This window comes from Neltuma alba, unplaced genomic scaffold, assembly GCF_004799145.2.
Source record: "Neltuma alba isolate B1F8T4 unplaced genomic scaffold, ASM479914v2 tig00013034_pilon, whole genome shotgun sequence".
Lineage (NCBI taxonomy): Eukaryota > Viridiplantae > Streptophyta > Magnoliopsida > Fabales > Fabaceae > Neltuma > Neltuma alba.
The window spans coordinates 16,964-38,650 of NW_021637380.1; the positions used below are offsets into that span (position 1 = coordinate 16,964).

Sequence of the window (21,687 nt, forward strand, 5' to 3'; positions counted from 1 at the left end):
GTAATGCCAACGGGTTTTAGAATGAAGGGGCGAGTCGTCGAAAGACGTGAAACCGAAACAAGTTTTCAGTAAACTCAACGTAAACGATTGTTCGGGTCCTGTAACATTGGAAAGCAATTCAAGGGCCACTGACGGGTAAAACTGGAATGGTACCGACTCTTTAGCATGAAAGTGAGCTGCTTCTAAGTTCTGAGAATGTAACCGTTTGAGCCATAGAATTAAGCAAGTTATGTCTTCCAGACCGATGCAAACGTCAAATATAGATTGTACAATTCAAGTAAATAATACTTATTCTAACCTGAAACACAAGATTATCAGATTTTTCTACACGCAACCCTTCAAGTACACAGCTGGCAAATTTTGGCAAAAGAACACATAAATTGACACAATTCGGAGGATCTAGCGAAGTCCATGAGTGATGTGCAGCGAGATTATGCAACGGCTAACCTAACAGTGAGGAGTAGTACTGAAACGGGGACGTAAGTAGAGTAGCATGTATGCCAAAGCAAAATACGGTCAAGGGAGGCCATCTTCGGTGGTCGCGAGGGATGGTGAAAGTGAATTACGCGATTCATCATAGTCCTCTGCTAATGGAGATTGTTCCACCCTTATCTCCTCTATCATCTTAGCCACTTCCGCCATGGTTGGCCTCTTCTCTGGCTGTGAAGCCACACAAGCCAACCCCACATGCAGCATTGAAACCAGCTCTTCCTCTATGTTCTTGTAACGCAACAGTTCTTGATCAAACACTTCCGCTGTCCACTCTTCCTTCACGACGGAACGAACCCATTTGGGAAGATCCACGTCCTGTTCTTCTTGGTCGACCGAGGGTCGGGTCGGAGAAGGGTACTGCGAAGGAGCTCTGCCTGTGAGAACTTCCAACAGTAGGACTCCGAAACCGTAGACGTCTGCTTGCTGAGACAGCCTCTTCACTTGTTCTTGTTCTGGTGCTCTGTATCCGCCCAATCTTGCAATGGCGTGAGCAGGGTTTAGTAATAGGGACAAGCCAAAGTCGGAGATGCAAGCGACGCCGTTCTTGTCAAGAAGCACGTTCGAAGATTTGACGTTTCCGTGAGGTATTTTTGCTGCATTGTATTCTGCATGAATACGAGCCAGCCCTCTTGCCGCACCTAACACCAAGCTTACTCTTGTGGTCCAATCTAGTGGAATTCTTCCCGGACCTCGATTTCCTGTCATTGACCAAGAAACAGTGAAAATTAAGGATTGGAATGTCATTTGAACTCTTCTTGGCGCTTTGCTATTTCCTAATTTATTTTTATACCAATTAACCCCTTAACACCAGCATGATTATCTTTCTTAATCAAAATAGTATGTTTAATTTATTTTAATCCCCGCGTTACAATAAATCCTGGAGTGAAAGACGGAGGAGGTCTATACGTCCAAAAACCAAAATTTATGAATTCAAAACGAAGACTGACCATGAAGAAGAGAATGCAAGCTTCCGTTGGGGAGATAATCATAGACAAGAAGTTTTTCTTCTTTGGCATAGTAATATGCTCTGAATCTGACAATGTTGGGGTGCTTGACCTTTCCGATGATGTCCATGTACTGCTCGAACTCAGTCCTGGCGCATGGGTTTGCGTCCTTAAGCCTCTTCACCGCCACAGTAGAACTGTCATCAAGCACCGCCTTGTAAACCGTTCCCAAGCTTCCTTTTCCCAACATCTCCGCCGATGCTCGCAGCAATTCCTCCAGCTCAAATTGATTCCTACGGTCGAAGAACACGAGCCTGCTTCGGTCTGTGCCGCTAGTCCCATCGCTATCTGCACCCCCATTATTGGCGTACCCCTTCTTCTCGCTTCCGGATCCACTGCTGCCACTTTTTCTCTTCCCATTTTCACTTCCCATCATCGAGTTTGAGCTTCGTCCTCTTGCGCAGCAGTGAGCCACGATGAAAGAGGTTACCACCAACAATGCCACGCAATTCGCCACCACTATGGCTACTATAGCTCCGGGGCTTAACCCCTTTCGCCGTTGGGTTTTGGGTGTGACAATTATGCTTGTTTGAGATTCAGGCAACGAACTTGGGTTTGAAGGAACTATCTGCGGCGGTGATGCAGAAGGAGGGCCGTCTGTGAAGGAACATATCGGGAATGGGGCTGAGCCACACAAAGCTTCGTTCCCAGAGAAGGTTCTGTCGCCGAATTTCTTCAACATTCCATCAGGTAAGCGTCCGTAGAGCTCGTTGTTGGTGAAATTGAGCTCTGTGAGATTAACGAGCGAAACAGAGAGATCCGGAACTTGCCCAGAGAGCACATTGTTCTGCAAGCGAAGCGTGAGAAGGTGAGTTAACGCTGACAGTTCGTTGGGAATTGGACCATGGATGTTGTTGTCAGAAGGTCAAGCCTCAGTAGATGCTTAAGAGATGCTATTCCCGGCGGAATCTCGCCGGAGAAGTCGTTGTGAGAGAGGTAAAGGAGCCTGAGGCGGCTGCAGTTGGAGAGAGGCGCAATGCTGCCGTTTAAACGATTATCGTGGAGGTCAAGGAGGCGAAGGTGCACAAGCGATGAGAGCGAGTCAATAGGTCCTCGGAGATTGAGGGAAGGGAGAGAAAGGGCGACGACTCGACCGTTGGGGGAGCAGTAGACGCCGCGCCAGGTGGGGGAGCAGGCGTCGCCTCCGGTCCAGTTAGAGAGGAGATAGCCATGAGCGTCGGTCTGGAGGCGGAACAGAGTAAGCACTTGGGTGTCATTCTGAGCTGAACACAGAGACGTTGTAAAACAGAGGAAAGCCAAAGTGAAGGCGAAGGCGAAAGCCAGGTTTAATGCGTAAGGCTTGTTCATGTTATGGCGAGCAATAGCTCCGGAATCTGGATTCAGGCAGGAAGGAGAATTGATGCCATTGTTGTTTCAAAATCAAAAGAAAGAGCAGAGCAGAGACATTCAAGTCTTTTTCATCACCTCAAAGCAAAGACAAAAAAAACGAAGAATTTTCAATTTTCAAAGGGGATAGAGGGAGGATGTGACATGATTAAAGGGTGTGTGTGAGTGAGGATTGGTTCTTATGATTCAATGGACTGGTAATTAATGACAGAGGGAATGTGATGATTAAAGGTGGCAGCTGGTGTGGGATTTGGAAAAAGGTATGTTTATGCTCATGATTACCGTTATTCAGCCATGAAAAAAAAAAAGATAAATAGTCAAGTCAGCATCAAGATCTTGCTTTTCTTTTGCCCTTTTCTGCAAAAAGAAAAAAAAAACACAGAAAAAGAAGTTTGGTACGTTGCTTGATCCTCCTTCTCTTTAATCTTTATGGTACCATGTTAGAATTCCATTACTCCAGCATTACTCACTCCCATATAAATATATGCTGCTTAGTGAATTATGTGTGATCTAAGATTACTATTTAATATTTCTCAAACCAAAGTCCTTTTTGACTTTGGCTTCATATTAATCAATTGGACCACGGCATGCGCAAGATTAAACCTAAATAATCATGAAACTTTCTGATTACCGCAATGTCGAGCCGGGGAAACTAATGGACGTCCTTTTACGGTAAAGTCATTCTTCAAACTTACTGACTTATGAAGCCAAAAAGACACTGTGCATATTGTAACGATGAATCGACGATGACTAAAAAAACTAGCATGCGTTAGCTATTCATAATATCATTATGTCCATGTGCAGCAATGGCCGATGTGACGAGATTTGGACGATGATGAGCATACCGCATATCCCTCCAGATTAAACTATAAAGATCAGAAAGAAGGGATTGAGAATGATGCAGAAGAATTCACGGTGACTAACTTTACGTGATTTCTTGGTAACTTCGGGCTTTTCTTTCTTTGCCTGCCTATTCTAAAGGTTCATATTATCAAGAGTCTTTTGTTCTTTTGAATTTAACTCAAGAGACATGGACCACAGAGGCACTGACCGTGAATAGGCAATATAAGTTGATCTGTGAATCTTTCACTGTGCTGAATGAACATGCATTATTCTGTTTTCGACAAATCCTTGAGGCTCTCACCAATAAAGAGCAAGTCATTATTTGATTTAATTTGCCTCCTCCTCCCTTTTCCTGTGTGGTTAAAAAAGAGGAGTCCACTTTAAGTCATGAGGAAGCAAAGCGCTTTGTTTTTTTCTTCCCCGCAATTTGCACCCCCCAACTTCCAAAGTGACCCAGTTCATTAATTATTGTCTGAACTTCAATTCCACCACATGGATCAGTATACAATGATATATTAATTCCCCTTGTTTGTCTTCTGGTGTTTTTTTTTTTGGGGGGGGGGGTTAAAAACCTGATAAGCTATTTATAAGAATGGTGGGGGTGCACAATTACTAAATCTCAGCCTTTGTGTGTGTAGAGTGTTCATCAGTACTATTATTATATAGTTGTGCATGATGTCGCAAAAAGTGAGAGAAATGTTTCAGCTTTCTTTTCATTTCATTGTTGGGTGTTCCATTTCTGTGCCCCCACTTGCTTTATTGATTTAGAGAAAGCAGAATAAAGAAGCGCCGAGATTGGCGTCCCAAATTTCTGACGTTCTTCGCTGTATACCATCGGAAAATGGGGCGAAGAAGAGGGGTTTTATTAGTTTCAAGGACTTCCTGCTTAGCAAAAAGGCAGAGACCTTGTTTTTAGTTTCCAGATCCATATTGTGTCTTTGGATAACACATTTAGCGCATCAAGCATGTCAACATTTGTGACAAAATCACGTGTCGCAGACAGTACTGCCACTAAGTTTGTTAGATGCCGGGGAAAAAGAAAAGCTCATCGAGCAGAGACAACAAAAAGCGAGTGTGAAATTAAGAGTACTGTTAAATTACCTATGAATTGGATCACATTTTAATCTGCACCAAGTTGGATGGGAACATGAGGATGTGGGTCCAAAGCTTGTTCACTAGACTGATTCTAGATCAAGAACTTTGATCTGCTCATGTTTTTATTAGAATTGATTCATCGGAGCACTATAAACTGTTAATATTCTTTCAGTCTGTCTACAAAAGTTATGAATCACTTGTTGATGATATGCTTCTAGTAATCCAGTCAAAATTACCTCTCAAACACTTCCCGAGCATACTCCAAGCACCGAAGAAGTAGACGAATGTGGGTTGTTTGGAAACACCTACAGGCACTTAAAAAAACTTTCACACAAGTTGAGAAAAAGTTTTTTTTCTTTTTAGTGAAAGTGTGTTTTTATTCAAAATATAAACGAACAGCTTATAAAAAATTGAGACAATTTTTTTTTTTTTCACATACTTAATAAAATCACTTTTTCAAAGCTTATTCAAACACCTCCTAGTTAAACGAAGACGTGATTGTACAAGTGGCAAAGTAATTCTCCTGTGCAAATGTTTTTATAGCCTTACCGCGTGAAAACTTTTTATAAGTAGATTATATACCCTTTCAGTTCTAAATATAAGTCCCTTATATTAATGTGTATAAGGGTCTTATATTTAGGACTAGAAGAGTATTTAATCTTGCCTCAAGCGGTTGATCCCCATTTCTCTAAATTAAAAATGAAAAGAAAATCCTCGTGCAGACTGCAGAGGAAAGGAGGTGGTGGGTTCTATTACTAGAAACTAATAAGTCTAGCTTTCTTTCCAATTCAAAAAATATATATTATACTCCTCCGGTCCTTAATATAGGGCTCAATTCTTGAGTTGGTTTTGGTCCTAAATATAAAACCCATCTCTCATATTTATCAATTTTCTCTAAATTATCCCTATAGATACTCTTTCACCTATAATCAAGTAAAAGAGGGACAGAGAGTATTAAGAAAAATAATTATGGTATTTTGAAAAAAATGTATCACTTTTCTTATAATTAACTAACTTACCTAACTTCTTTAATCTAATCAAATTAGTTAAATGAATGTTATATTAAGGACCGGAGGAGTAATTAGTTTATTTTTTAAAAAAAAAAAAAGGAAGAAGAGAAGAAAGTGAGGGATGATGTGATGAGAGCCATTGGCCGTGCCTCTTAATATATGCAACCAACTTTTGCAAAGACCCCACAATGCTTTCCTTTTCTTTTCTACAGTGGTCCTCTGATAATGATATTTTAAAAACGAAGAAGGAATGTATTATGTAGGTACATGAGATCATTTTTAAATTTCTCCATTCACATCATCAAGATGATGATAATCCATGCCATGACTCCAGATAACCCCTCAGCTTGGCAGCTTAAGCAAAATAGGGTACAGCTTTCAAAAATGAAATAATAATAATAATAATAACAATAATAATAATAATAAAACAAATATCAACAATCTTGACATAATAAGCAAATAGAATATCCAATACTGATAATTAGGGGACCATTTCAACCTAAGGGAAGAAACCTGATTGTAACAACGAAATAAACCCGTTAAATAACTAAGGAGATAAGGAAGTTTCTAGCTAGCTAAGAATAAATTTTATGCGCATACGGTGTGTAGGACAAATAATAATTTTGAAATATTGTACATACTTTTCCATTATTTACTTACATCGGTGTTAAAATGTGTACCAAAAATATTGCAAGAGTATAAATAATTGTGCAAAATACTAAAGAAGCTATACTGTTCTAGGCTTATTAAACAGGATAAGTTTGTAATTTTCTTGTTTTGATATACTCCTCCTGTCTTAGATATAAAACATTTTTTGTAGTATAAATTATATTATAAAAAAGGTATTATATTTAAAACTAAAAGAATACTACTACTCCTCCGGTCCTAATTATAAGACCCAATTGACTTATTTGAGGAGATTAAGGAAGTAAGTTAAGTTGGTTATTTATAATAAATAAGTGTTGTTATTCCTAAAATATTCTTGCTAATTAAGTATATGGGCTAAAACTATCATTATTAGAAGGATTATCTTGGAAAAAAATGCATAAATATAAAAGAGAAAATGGATTGGGTCTTATAATTAGGACCAAATAAAAAGTCAAATTGGGTCTTATAATAAGGACCGGAGGAGTATTAAATTATTAATGGGCTGTATTTATGTTCAGCCCATCTTTAAATCGGCCCAGTGAAGCTCATGTTCTTACACTATGGACTTTTTCACTTTGACTATTCAATATTATGAATTTATGATCACCGCATTTTTGCTGTTTTCTTTTACGTGATGATCATCATATTCATGAGCAATCGATCTTAAGTCTTAACTCTTTGGTTATTTATAATTTATAAATACTATTATTTGTATACGATCAAGCTGGGTCGGGCAACAAGAGCCCGGTGGCCTGATGAGCACAACCAACCTTATTTTTTAAGCCTAAAATCAGGAAAAACAGAGTTGATCCAGTTAATATGGAGCCTGCTCATAATGCATGAGATTATAAACTTAAATCCAAAGTAAATTAACATTAAATACAGATGCATGCATATTTATATACAAGGGAGCTGTTTTCGAATTATTTAACAAATAACAAAAAATGCAGTAAATAGATTCTAACCTATTAAATAATCAATAGGTTAACAGTTAATAATCGGCACAGATGCAGTTATCATTATTAAAATTAAATTTATATTTTATTGGTTGGGAATTGAATATAAAAATTTTATTATTTTTATTGTATATTGCCTGTGATTTTTTTTACTAAACATAAAATCAAAATTTAGTACCAAAGACATTTGTTTACTGGTCACTAAATTGTATGGTGAAACTGAGTAAACATCAACTGCTCTTTACTTTTAATATCCCATGAAAGACTAGTCTCAGTTGACTGCGATTATTTTTATAAACTATACTAGGGTATAGGGTTCATATGGCGAATGGCATGTGTATAGTTTTAATTCTAACAAGGACAGAGGAGGTATTAAAAACCATGAACCCAAATATTTTATTTGAAAAAACTTAATCGAGATTTAATATAATATATGTGTAAATAATAATTAGATAAAATTTTAGAAGACTGAGTTAAAGAGACAAAACCCATATCGGAGCTAAATCTAAATAATTGGAGAGAAAAGTTGAGTGTCAATAATGCAGGATTTTAAAATGTTATCATTGAATTATATAATTATAGTCAAGTATTATGAATGGCTAATGTCGTCTTCCACGAATCCCCAAAATTCTATGACATCCTTGTGGGCGGGGGCATTTGAGGATGATACGATTTATATATGATAATATTATGATTTTGTGGGGAATGCTTGGACTCTCGGAGATTTTTATATATAATGCGATAAATTGATACTACATCCAGTTCTAATTATAAGAGTCAATGACTAATTTGAGAAAATTAATGAAAGAAGTTAAGTTAATTATTTATAATAAATATGTGTTGTCTTTTCTAAAATATCCTTGCTAATCAAATGTATTGATTAGAACTACTATTGTTGAAAAACTATATTGGAAAAAAAATACATAAAAGACAAAGTGAAGTAGGATCTTATATTTAGGACCAAAATAAAAATCAAACAAAATTTTATATTAAGGACCGGAGGTAGTATCGAAATTAACGTTAAATAAACACCAAAATGGTCCCTATAAGTGATCCTGAAATACATGGTCCCCTGTAATACATAGTATTATGCCATTTATAAAATCTTTTGAAGTTGCATTAGCAATCCTTAATAAATTACCTGGTCCACACGATTTGAGACTGACCTGTATAATAAGTTGGTCATGATACCATGAATCTAAATTTAAATGTATATCACAAATTAAATCATGGTATAGTTATTATCAAATATTACTTCCGGTTCTAAATATATAAATTAGTTGACTAATTTAAGTAAATTAAGAAAATAAATTAAGTTAGTCATTTGTAATAAATAGGTGTTATCTTTCATAAAATATTATTGCTAATTAAATTTATTAGTTAGAACTATCATTATTAGAAGGATTATCTTAGGAAGAAATAGATAAATATGAGAGACATAGTGGATTAAGATTTTATATTTAGGATCAAAATAAAAATCAAACAAGATTTAGATTAAGTACCAGGGTCGTAGTTAACATTTCATTTTCATTTTTATATATTATCCTAGTATCCTCATAACTTCACAAGAGTGTTTTATGGTTAGCAGCATAATTAGTGCAATCGGAATGTATAATTGACTATTGCCTCCTCAAAATAAAATTATATATAAGGGATAAGGTGTTTGAATATCCTAAAAATATTCATGAAAGCGCACTCAACACCTAAAAAGTTTTTTAGTTATTATATGCCATAAAAGTTCATTTTCATAGCAAAAATATATAGGGTTTGACTGTTAAATTATGCAATGCCTTTAATGATTAAACTTAACAGCGAATAACGATTCATGACAAAAATACTGGGAAATAAAACTTACAGAGCATATAAGAGCAAAAAAAAAAAAATTCAGGTACTGAATGCTTTTTTGTAGATACTTTTAGAGTATTTAAGCACTTTATCCCTATATATATATTATACAGATAAAGGAACTAAATGAAAAATATTATTTTGTACGTACATCGAAAGCAAATAAAATAATAAATGAATTTATAAAACCGTATAATCTCTACTCTTTGAAGAAGCAATTCACGAAAGACAGAAAATAAGCCAATTAAAGAAGTATAGAATTTGGCTGGGTAGCTCGAGACCGGCTCGTGTCTTCATCTCTGATTTAACCCAACTGCTTCCTGATGAAAATGGCATCACACTAACATAAAGAAAAAGAGATGCTCAACAAACAAACTGACAATATAACTTGAACAAAGCATGCATTATATATTTTGTACACTTGTACGTTAGCACCAAAGCAAACATCAGTTTGTACGTTTTAGCTGGCCAAAGCAGGTACGACTATATAAGAAGCACCTCCATGAACAAAATCAGTTGATCAAAAAAAAAAAAAATTTACTGCTAAAATCTTTAGTATCGTCATGGAATATATGATTGTGGGTTTGATCCTAGCTATGCTGTTTTGGGTGGGCAGTTGGGTTTTGGAAGGAAAGCAGCGGAAGCCGGTGGAAACTAACGTGGGGTTTCAGCTTCAGCTTCCACCTGGACCAACGTCTTGGCCTGTGGTTGGCAACATTTTCCAACTGGGTTGGTCACCGCACGAGTCCTTTGCCCAACTGGCTCGTAAGCATGGTCCAATCATGACCCTCTGGTTAGGGTCCATGTGCACCGTGGTCGTATCCTCTAGCCAAGTGGCTCGGGACATGTTCAAGAACCACGACATGGTTCTGGCTGGCAGGAAGATATATGAGGCTATGAAAGATGATTACGGCCACGAGGGTTCTCTCATAACGTCTCAATACGGCCCGCACTGGAAGATGCTGAGGCGCCTGAGCACCACCGAGTTCTTCGTCACGAGCCGGTTAGACGCCATGCAAGGGGTTCGCAGGAAGTGCATAGACCGTATGGTTCACTTCATTGAAGAAGCCGGTGCTGGTGGTGCCTCTATTGATATTGGGAGGTTTTTTTTCTTAATGGCTTTTAATCTCATTGGGAACCTCATATTCTCAAAGGACTTGCTGGACCCTGAATCAGAGAGAGGGCAAAAATTCTTTTATCACGCGGGGAAGGTGATGGAGTTGGCTGGGAAGCCAAATGCTGCAGATTTCTTGCCATTTTTGAGGTGGTTTGATCCTCAGGGAATAAAGAGGAAGTCCCAGTCTCACATAAAGCGAGCCTTTGAGATTGCCGGCTGCTTCATCAGAGAAAGGATGGAGACTTGTAGAGGCAGTTGCCAATGTGCAGATCATGACAAGAGAAAAAAAGACTTCTTAGACGTGTTGCTGGACTTTCGTGAAGAAGGAGTCAAAGGCACCTATAGTTTTTCTCCAAGGACTATTAATGTGATTGTCTTCGTAAGTTCCTCGCTATTTTTCTTCCTAATTAATTACTGTGACTATTATCGATTGATGACACTATATAACAAAATTTGGATGTATAGGAAATGTTTACTGCGGGAACAGACACGACTACAAGCACACTAGAGTGGGCGATGGCCGAGCTGTTACACAATCCAAAAACTCTTCAGAAAGTGCAGGCTGAGCTGAGGAGCAAACTAGAACTAAACAAGAAGCTGGAGGAGAAGGACATAGAGGACCTTCCTTATCTTAAGGCAGTGATCAAGGAGACGCTGAGACTTCACCCACCTCTTCCTTTCTTGGTGCCTCACATGGCCATGGACTCTTGCAAGATGTTAGGTTATCACATCCCAAAAGAGACCCAAGTTCTTGTGAACGTTTGGGCAATCGGGCGGGATCCGAATTCTTGGGAAGACCCCTTAACGTTCAGGCCAGAGAGGTTCATGGAGGCAAACAAGATGGACTACAAGGGGCACCAATTCGAGTTCATACCATTTGGCTCAGGACGAAGAATGTGCCCTGCGGTACCGCTTGCGTCTCGTGTGCTTCCCTTGGCTCTAGGCTCGATCTTGCACGCTTTTGATTGGGTTCTAGCGGATCGGGTTAGGGCCCAGGATATGGACATGACTGAGAAAATGGGAATCACGCTAAGGAAGGCTCTTCCCCTCCGAGTCATCCCAGTTCCTCACAAAGGACATGCCGCTGTATAAAATAAATCGGATATTCCTGTCTCTAGTTGTGTACCTAATACCTATAGCGTTTTGATTCAAATTCTACAAAACTTCCAAAAACTTCGTTGCGTCTGAAGCCTGAACAGTGAGTGCATTGTTTTAATTTCTAAGCTGCGTTTAGAAGTTTGTCAGTATTTGTACATATCAGTTCTCAAGCCTGCTTTGAACTTCAATGGGATGGGGTCTAAAGCTGCAGCATGTAATCATTGAACAAACTTCACAAGGAGTAACGCCTTTTCTACCCTATAATACATTCTTGCTTGGAAAAAATTAATTTGCTTTTATTTGCACGGATTAGTATAAACAGAGAAAAAGGGGGGGGGGGGTCATGGGGGGGCGAGTGAAGGAAAAAGGCATTGGTAAAGGACGAGATTGATAGAATCTAGGAGGTTGCGTCCAATGGTGATGCAGAAGAAGGGCTGTCTGTGAAGGAACAAATTGGGAATGGGGCTGAGCCACACAAAGCTTCGTTCCCAGAGAAGGTTCTGTCGCCGAATTTCTTCAACATCCCATCGGGTAAGCTTCCGTAGAGCTCGTTGTTGGTGAAATTGACGTCTGGGAGATTAACGAGCGGAACAGAGAGATCCGAAACTTGCCCAGAGAGCACATTGTTCTGTAGACGAAGCGTGAGAAGGTGAACTGAGGAAGAGAGTTGGTTGGGAATGGGACCGTGGATGTTGTTGTCAGAAAGGTCAAGCCTCAGTAGATGCTTAAGAGAAGCAATTCCTGACGGAAACTCGCCGGAGACGTCGTTGTGAGAGAGGTAAAGGATCCTGAGGCGGGTGTAGTTGGAGACCGGCGCAGTGCTGCCGTTTAAACGACTATCATGGAGGTCAAGGAGGCAAAGGCGCGCAAGCGATGACAGTGAGCCAATCGTTCCTCGGAGATTGAGGGAAGGGAGAGAGAAGGCGACGACTCGACCGTTGGAGGAGCAGTAGACGCCGCGCCACGTGGAAATTAAAATTAAATACCATTCTTATTAAATAGACTTAAAATTTTATTTTAATAATTAAAAATAAATAAAAATATTTTAATATATTCATACATCAGAGGCATTATTCTTATTTGCATTCTCATGGAAATAGACGTTTTTCTTCCTAAGCCGCAACAGAATTTATTAAATGTGTAGTCGCCAAACACCAAAAAATAATAATAATAATAATAATAATAAAGAACAAAGAAACTGTAGGAAGAAGGAGGAAACAGGAACAAGAAGCCAGCTAACTAACTCATAATGACTAAGGGCTCGTTTGGAATAACTTATAAATAGCTTCTCAAATGTGATTTACGGAATACGAGGTAAGTATGTGAAATGAGTTTTTTCTCAGCTTGCGTGAAAATACTTATAAGCACTTTTGCAACGTTGATCCAAACAAGCCCTGGGTGGCAGGAACGACTTCTTAAAACTCTTCACCTCTGCCTCGCCACCTATCATCATTTCTCCATTTTGCCTTGCTCTCTCCGATTATTGTCTCCGCCACCTGTAAATTCCTCCAGCCGCTTATCATTTCTCTGGTATGGCTCTGCGCCATCATGTTGCTCAGAACAAGATGACGCTGTATTGCATTCGTGAGGAGATGAAGAAAAGAGGACGACATTCATGCCGTGTTTTTATTAGCCCAAGATTCCTCCACTAGTGTTATTGTGAAGTCTCACATCTGTAGGAGAGGAGAACAAAGCACGCCTTATAAGGGTGTGATACCTTTTCCTCGTAGACGCGTTTTTTAGGTGGCTACGGCTGCACACAAGGAAATAAAATCATGAGATAGCTGCAGCTACGCCAAAACGGACAATATCTGCAAGCGACACCTGGGGGTGCCTATGACTGCAGTAAAGCAGATAATATTTGCAAGTGATACCTGAGGTGGCTACGACAGGACCTGGGAACATTATGTTTGGTATCAGAGCCCGAACAAACAATATTTGCGAGCGACACTTGGGGGATTTTTGACCTATTTGTTTTCAAGATCACTGATGCTGGGTTCATTTGAATGTTTTAGAATGATTCTGGATGGTTGATTTAAATTAATCTTGTAATTGATCCTTTGCCTTGTGGCCTTTCCGCTTACAGCTGTGCCCTAAGAGCTTTTAAGAGGAAGTGCTCGGATTCGCGGAAGAAGGTTGTCTCATACGCCACATCGCAGGTCCGCATACACCCTTACTCCCATGGGGAAGAGCTCCTTTCGATGCTTTAAAGCCCTTGTTCGCCAGCAGCTATTTTCTGTTGCTGCTATTTTGAGATGTAACATATGGGGACAGTATAATAAGGTATCCCAAACCCAAACCCTTTTGATTTTAATATGCTATTCTTTCAATATCTAACTTCCTTGTTTGCAAGAACTAGATTTTCAAGGCCCAACCATGATGGGAGGAAAATGATTCTCAAAGCAAATAAGCTGAATTGAAAAGGAAGCGCGGTGAAGAAGACATAAAGAAGAACAGCTCCAGATTAGTTCTCCACTATATTGACCTGTGTGGCATGAGATTATAAGGTGAGAATCTATCTCACTGTTTTTATTTTTCATACTATTTTGCTTGTAAGGTGTGGATCGGAGCAGAGAGACTGAATAAAGATTGCTGCAATGGACCTTTACACCTCTGGATTTAGTAGTTTGCGTGCTGTTTTTTTTTTTTTTTCCCAATGATATTTTGTTGTCATTTGATGATACTATCTTGGCACCATTTGTACGGTTGGTTGTTTGGTTGGTTTCACAATTACTGATAAATGATGGTCATTTCTGGACGCTTTAGTCTCTGGCCGCACCTCCTCTATACAAGAGGGTTACCTAATACCTATAGGATTTTTATTCAAATTCCACAAAACTCTGAACAGCGAGTGCATTGTTTTAATTTCTAAGCTGCGCTTAGAAGTTTTGTCAGTATTTGTACATATTGAACTTCAATGGGATGGGGTCTAAAGCTGCAGCATGTAATCATTGAACAAACTTCACAAGGAGTAACGCCTTTTTACCCTATAATACATTCTTGCTTGGAAAAAATTAATTTGCTTTTATTTGCAGAACTAAGAAGGGGATCAAATGCTTTAAAGTGATATTAAAAGAAGCCCTCTTTCGCTTGGAATCATGTAAGATTGTATCTGAATGCATGTACATACGCTGTCTTAAATGATACAACGAAACGTAACCTGAGCTTCAACATGTCGGAGCCCTAAAAGTGCTGAACGGCAAATCCTTTACCCTCCCATTTGCAATGAGAGCTATACAATGCCGATCACACCTTCCTGTGAGCCATGAGGACTACACTGTCACTGTCCAACTCTAAGCATATTCATTACAGATATCATTCTTTCCCAAACAAACACCATTACAAGATCTAGCACCACCAAACTCAGCCGTATCTCTTCTGCCAATTTCTCTATCTATCCTGCATACATAATTCAGGCCAACAAGAAGCTCTATCATTGCAGCTTCAGTTTTTGGTTGGTTCGCATAGTAAAGCGTTTGGACAAGTAAAACATTTGCTCTTGAAGTGGTATACTCCTTCTCAAAATTCCTCTCAGAATGCCATTTTATCATGTTATGAGCGAGTGGAGCCAACCATTCTAGCATTTGCGCGAGTGCCTGTATCCATCCTTCTGCAAGATTAGCATCATAGATAGAAGCATCCTTATTTTTGGTGCACCACTTTAGCTTAGCTCTCAGAGCACTTCTCATAGCTGCTGGTAACATATTATACAGATCATCTCTGGTTTCAAGGTCAACCAACTGAGGCGATGATACCATTCTCTCTATTAATATGATAACGTTTGCATAATGAAGAGCCAAAGCAGAATCGCCAAGGGTAATTGGAGCTGGCTTTAATCGACCTTTGATGGATAATCTAGAATATATTCTATTCCTACAAGAGAGAGATAATTTATCCACAAGTTCATTTTATCAACACTTTTCATATGGCAGTCATTCAACCTCATAGAACCTCCAGTTGTTGGCATGCAGCTCTGTACAACAGGAGACTCATTTCCTACCCACATGCATCCTTTGAAGGGACCAATATGAGCTAATTGTTTGCTTGCTGAACGAAGATGCTTTCCACGTAAGGCAGTTGCATTAAGAGCTTGTTGAAGCGTGTTTGCTCTTTTGCTCTTGTCAGTTACAGAGTCTGAGTTCGACACTGGCATGCTTCCAAGTGGTTCTGAATGAAATCCATGAAACTGATTATACGATGAGTTAAAAGAAGAATGGGTTGGAACAGAAAAGGAAAGGCTGCGTGGAAGATGACTAGCATCCATGTCTGGACAATCATTCTGTTGCTGAGTTGACAGATGACTATTTCCGTAAACATGTATGATCCTCTCAAGTACTGTTAAGAGTGATTTTGCCAGCAACCGGACGATATAATCATAACTTCTATTCCAAGGAGACATGTGTCTTAGATTTTTCACTTCTTGGCGCTGCCATGCGACCTTTTTCTGGAACTCAAGCAATTTTACTCGGCTCTGCTCAGGATTTGCCTGCATTCTCCTGAATGTTTGTTCAAGCTCAGCAAGGACCTCGAGCTCTTGGGACAATTGTGTCATAGCAGCAGCAAATCTTTCCATTTTTTTAACCTTCTTCTCCATCTTTTTAGATTTATATTCCCATCCAGACCATTGAAAGCTATACTGGGCCGGGTTATCAACAAAATGTTCAAAACGATGGTATACCGGATCAGTGCACCTTTTACCCAACCTGGCCACAGACCTTGCGAGATATTCAAAATTATCAAGCATCTCATTCAATGCAAGTTCCATTAAGAAATCATCATTACCAGACACCAGAATCTTAAGCCCAACTGAATTTATAATGTCTTCTCTCAGACTCATTACCTCCACATCACTCAGAGAACGCCACAAATTGACTACTTTTAGCATCAAGCTGGCAACTTCTGATGCCAAAATTCCGATTGACGCCTTGTTGTCAAGAGCAGTCTTGCGAGAGACAGGCCAAAATACGCTGAACCATGACCCGTTCGCCGTTTCGCCCCCCATTGAAATGCCCAATCCAATGCAACTAACAGGATAAACTTAGTAACCTGAATGTAATTCAGTACGTACACACAAATCAGACGGTGAAAACACATCCATTACGCAATTCCATAGCAAGGTACATACATCACTAGATTTCGGTAGATATCGAGTGTGATTGTGAAACATAAAAAGGCAAGATAAAATCCATAGACAGTATAGAGGAAATATTATCTCAATTTAGAAGCGGTAATGATAATCGCTACCCCAAATGTTTTGGCAGTAAAGGAACAGAGAAAAACAGAAGATAAATTCACGAATCATTGATCTACACTCAGTGACGCTAAGAGCCTTCACGGGTACCAAACCCATTTTCAAAATTCCGATTTTTTCTCCCTTTTTAGAGTCACTGAGGCTAATAAAGCAAGGAAGCTCCTAAAATTAAAGGAAAATCCCCGAGATTCAAAACCATGACAGGAAGGGGGGGTTGTGGGGAGAGCATAAACCTACCACTCACGTGGAGAAAATCACTGGGCGTCAGCATCTGAAGCGGCATTGAGCTGAAGAAGAAGAAGAAGAAATTGAGTCCGGCAGAGAAAAGAAGAGTAAAGCATCTTCAACAGAGCCCAGGGCAGCGAGCAAAACGGGCAGAATACCGAAAGGGAAAGAGGATAAGGAAGGAGGAAGACGGACGAAGTGGTCAGGAAGAGAGAGTTAAAAAAAAGAGGGGGTCAACCAAACGGAGGAGGTAAGCATATCGAAGTTTGGAATGGGTTTGCGCTTTATGGGAATGTGGATATCACGGGAACAGTTAGTGGTTAGTGCGGTATGATAATAATTGCATCAAGTTCAAAGGGAAGATGCCGCTTTGGTGGGGGCCCTTCAAGCCTCTCACTGAGATTGGCTCTGTATTTGAGCCTTGACCAGCGGATTTGAGTTCGCCTTAGGGCGACTGGGGAATTTTGAGGAGCATATCTATGGCCGTCACGCACAATTATTCATTGTCTGATTGATTGCGGTCAAAATGTTCGATCTACGGCATTGGTTTCTAGATAGAGATTATAGATTCGATTCTTTTTATATTTTTATTTTTTTTTTTGGCAACAGCAACTTGCAAGTGGTGACGTCTCATCACCTAGTCAAACCTGCAAACTATTACCGTCAGGAAAAATGGAACACAATCTGGAAAATTTTGGACTTTGAATGCCTGACTATTATTGAAATTGAGAAGGTAATTTAGGATAGAGAAGCAAGCCATAGTTTCTCTGGGGCTTGGGCGGGTGACTTTGAATGCCTTGGTGTTCTTGTCAAAAAAGATGCTTGGTGCAAAATTAGCCAATGTTAGTTTTGGGTCAGAAAAGTAGACGCCTTCCTGATTGACAACGCGCGCCAGGTCGCCAGCACTATGAATGCAAAAAAAAACATTATTATTTTTTTCCTGCTGTCTTTATTAATTGCACAACTTTTTCCCCCACAAAGTTGACTGAATTAAATTGATTTAACAAAGGAATATTTTAGAGAAATTAATACATATCATTAAACAATATTGATAAATAATCCGCTCAATTAAATTTTTTACGGGCTACTCCTAGTCCTAGATTCAGATCAGAATAAGTAAGTTAGAATCCCTCAGGATTAATTCATATTTAGGGACAAAAAATGACTATAGTTTATAATGGCGTGACTACTGATCAATCAATGCCTTGACATGTAATATAAATCTTCTATAAATTTACATTATTCATGAGCTAGGAAGAACACAAGCCACACTAGTTTCAAATTATGAAGGGCCTAGAGCTAGTTCGCAATGAATGCGTCGGAAATGCCAAGTGGAGGCTGCCTCATTGAATAATCACAGACAAGTGGGTATTGCAAAATTAATATAGGGAGCGATATTTTAATCAAAAAGCTGCAGGGCTTTTTATAAAGGCAGATTGTTGAATTAAGAGCTGTGGATGGGAACAACTCCAAAGATATTTATTGGGGTGTTAGGTTAGGGCGCGAAGGTGAATTCACATGGAGTTACAACTTTTGAGCAATTTTTTAATTTCTTCATTACAAGCCAAGTTACGGTTCTCTCTCTCCCTCTCTCTCAGACTTTGTGGTCCCTATATATTCTACACACATCTCTATATTAGGTCACGACAAGGTTGGGATTTCTTTTCCATTCTTTGCATAATTGTACATGTTGAAACTTGAAACTTCAAAAGCACCAATGGGAAAGAAAAGTCTCCCTGATTGTATTTTCATGAGAAAGAAAAATGGAATCTTACTTTGAAATGTCTCAAAAAAACTTTATTACAAAATTTTATAAGTGAAAATGACATAATTGAAATAGTGGTATAATATAAAGTTTGCACACATAAAATATCAATTTTTTCTCCTAGCCGGTGATGAAATATTTAGAAGTTTGAAACTTGAAATTAGTGAGAGAAGGGGGGTGGGATAGGGCACATGATGAGGGCTTGAGAATCTACCTTTCGTGGAATGCTCTTTTGGGTTTTCTGGATTTAAAGAAATAATAAAATAGATTTATGGGTAAACCAAATCCAAAAGATTATGATTTTCCAGACGCGTGCTTGGTAAAGCAAAAGAGATGTATGTTGCCAAAAGAAAGGAACCTATTTTTACAACTGTACTTGATTGCGCGATTCAACTTCACTCCTCGTTTTCCCAATTTTAAAACTGCAAGTTACATGATCCATGGTTTTAGGTTAATTAATGGTATTTCTCAAAAAAGATTTATTTTTTTAATCTTTAAGTAATTAACTGTTCAAATGCAGTCGCATCATTGTTTATTTCTGTCACCGTCATCCACTTTTCTTCTTATTTTTGTCTGTGCTTTATTTTAAATCGCCAAATTATGCTATCTCTTGTTTTTAAATCTGTGTGATCTGACTTTTATAATAAAATAGGGTTTTATGTTCTAATTAGATATAGATTATGTTAAGCCCAAAATCACTATGAGCTACCCAAAAAAAAATTATAATATTACCTCCAATCCTAATTATAAGACTTATTTTATAATCTGTAAATGATATATTATAATTAAGACTGGAGGGAGTATCATTTTAAAAGTTGAAATATATTCAGATAGTCTTGATGAATTTTAAAACTTGACAGTAAATGCGTTTAAAATTTTCAAAGTCACGCAGTTAAATTCATTGTTGTTAATTTTATCTATTATTTTACTAATTAATTAATTAATGGCAGAGAATCATCCATACAAATTTTGATGTTTTTTTTTGGACGGAAATACAAATTTTGATGTTTAGTGGCGAGTTTAAAAGGCTTCTCGGAGTTGATTTCGTATTTCGTGTCCTCTGACCAGCAGCAGTTTCGAAATTTTATACTCGGCAAAAAAGATCAAAATTTATTACAATCTAATTCAATATTTAAAAGGGTCGTGTTGACTGTTGACCAAATATTAAATAGAATCGGTCGTGTTTCTTTTTTTTTCTGTGAAAATTACTCAAGATTTTTTTGGGGGGGGGGGATTCAGTCTTGATAAAAATATCAAAATTACTCAACTTAAACTTGCACCGTTTTTTTTTTTGTCTGTGAAAATTAATAAACGCAGTCGTGGTTGAAAACCAAATATATTTATTTTGAATATGATAAATCCCGAACTTGATTTTTTACAATTTAGGAATAGAAAATTTGAGGTAAAGTTATAATTTATAGTGTTGGGTCAGAGATAAACTATTATTCTGTTCGAAAGGATTTTAAAAACTTTACATATAATTCTTTGTAATTCTGAAAATTTCATTATAAGTTATAACCTATTGACCTCATAACAATTAATAATAAGTCAAAACCTCATCACAACTTAAACTTTCAGATTCGCTATAAGGAAAATCTTCCAGAAAGATACTTTAATAACCCAAATTTTTATTTGGATAATTAAATTTTTCAAAATCCCAACAAAGTCATATATTATAGAAATTTTTTTTATGAAATAACTTTGATGACCCTTTTATTAGAAACCAAAATAGAAGAATTCTAAATTAACATGTTTAATATCGCAATTAATACGTTTTAATTTTGAATTAATAATTTTCTGTTTCCAAAATATACTTGCATGAGTTTTTTAATAAAATTTAATTATAATATAAACTTAATAATTAATATGTTTCATTTAACAGGTTAGACATGTTTCAATCCTCAACAAACAATAATTTATCTCCATAATGTACTTGTAATAAATCTTTTGATAAAATTTTATCACAATGCAACTTTGTAAATTAACACAATTTATTTTAGAGTTAACACATTTTAACTCTAAAAAACCCGTAACATTTTTTTTCTCAGGATAAAACTATCGAGACTAAGAGAGGACAAATTAATATAAAAACTAACTTACCATTATCTTTTTGATCAATTTGCTGACCTTGTAATGGTAGTTGCCAAGTTTCCTTCGTTTAGAGGTTTTATGTATTATAGAAATGATAAAAATCTTTATCTTTCTAGGTTTCTAATAAAAAGAGTATCAGAGTCATTTTAAAATTTTAACATCTTTCTTTAGATCACGCGACTTGATTAGAAATTTGACAAATTTAATTATCTGAATAAAAATTTTTGTTATTTGAGTATCTTTTTAATGAAATTTTCCTTCATTATATTTTCATATTCTAGCATTGTTTTTAAAAACAAGATTATCCAATATTAACCTTCTTATGAATTCATTGATTATCAATTTATCATTCTACCTAACCTTTTCAAAAATTGAATGATTTACCAATTATTTGACCAGCTTTTAGGTTAAATATGGAAGCAGAGTTTAGGTGGAGGGTGAAGAAATGGACGTTAGATGCACGGCATGGTTAAATCTTGCTAAAGAAAGGCCTCAATTAATTAATTACCCTTCGTCATAAATGCCTAAATTATACAAGTCCCAGCTCTCTTTTTTTTTTTTTCTTTTTTTTTCCCCTAGCCCATTTGGTAGAGCAAACGAAGCCTCTAAATTCAAAAGAATGGCAACTGCTCACAGCCACGGATCAATCAAATTACTAATACAGTGTCTTTCTTTCTCAGGAACAATACACTCTTTCTCTTTAATCTCTACTTATTGAAAATAGGTTTTATTTTGTGGAAAAAATATTACCTCCAATGCTAATTATAAAACTTTATTTACGGACTATAAATAAGGTTTTATAATTATGATCGGAGGTAGTAAATTTTAATGAGTATGTTTAAGAAAAAATTGTAAAAAATAGACTTTAAAAATTAAGAAATTGCATACAGGGATCATTTC

The 21,687-nt window shown here is 37.6% G+C and overlaps 3 protein-coding genes and 1 pseudogene across 3 annotated transcripts; 1 reads left to right on the forward strand and 3 right to left on the reverse strand.

Annotated features, from left to right (window-relative positions):
• Nucleotides 1–190: 190 nt before the first annotated feature.
• On the reverse strand, nucleotides 191–3,051 carry LOC114733850 (leucine-rich repeat receptor-like protein kinase PXC1). The gene is given in 3 exon segments (XM_028921350.1): nucleotides 191–1,190; nucleotides 1,440–2,360; nucleotides 2,363–3,051. Coding segments are annotated over 3 exon segments (2,037 nt in total). The 5' UTR covers nucleotides 2,805–3,051; the 3' UTR covers nucleotides 191–516.
• A 6,752-nt stretch (nucleotides 3,052–9,803) lies between these two features.
• Nucleotides 9,804–11,680, forward strand: LOC114733866 (cytochrome P450 76A1-like). The gene is made up of 3 exons (XM_028921362.1): nucleotides 9,804–10,736; nucleotides 10,823–11,443; nucleotides 11,582–11,680. The coding sequence occupies exons 1-3, from the start codon at nucleotides 9,804–9,806 to the stop codon at nucleotides 11,678–11,680; spliced, it is 1,653 nt and encodes a 550-aa protein (XP_028777195.1).
• A 172-nt stretch (nucleotides 11,681–11,852) lies between these two features.
• On the reverse strand, nucleotides 11,853–13,622 carry LOC114733851 (leucine-rich repeat receptor-like protein kinase PXC1). Its single transcript, XM_028921351.1, has 2 exons — nucleotides 13,540–13,622; nucleotides 11,853–12,276 (listed from the first exon to the last, which is right to left on the reverse strand). Exons 1-2 carry the CDS (start codon nucleotides 13,620–13,622, stop codon nucleotides 11,853–11,855), a joined length of 507 nt encoding a protein of 168 aa, XP_028777184.1.
• Nucleotides 13,623–14,517: 895 nt separating this feature from the next.
• Nucleotides 14,518–17,398, reverse strand: LOC114733853 (uncharacterized; annotated as a pseudogene).
• Between the last annotated feature and the right edge of the window lie 4,289 nt (nucleotides 17,399–21,687).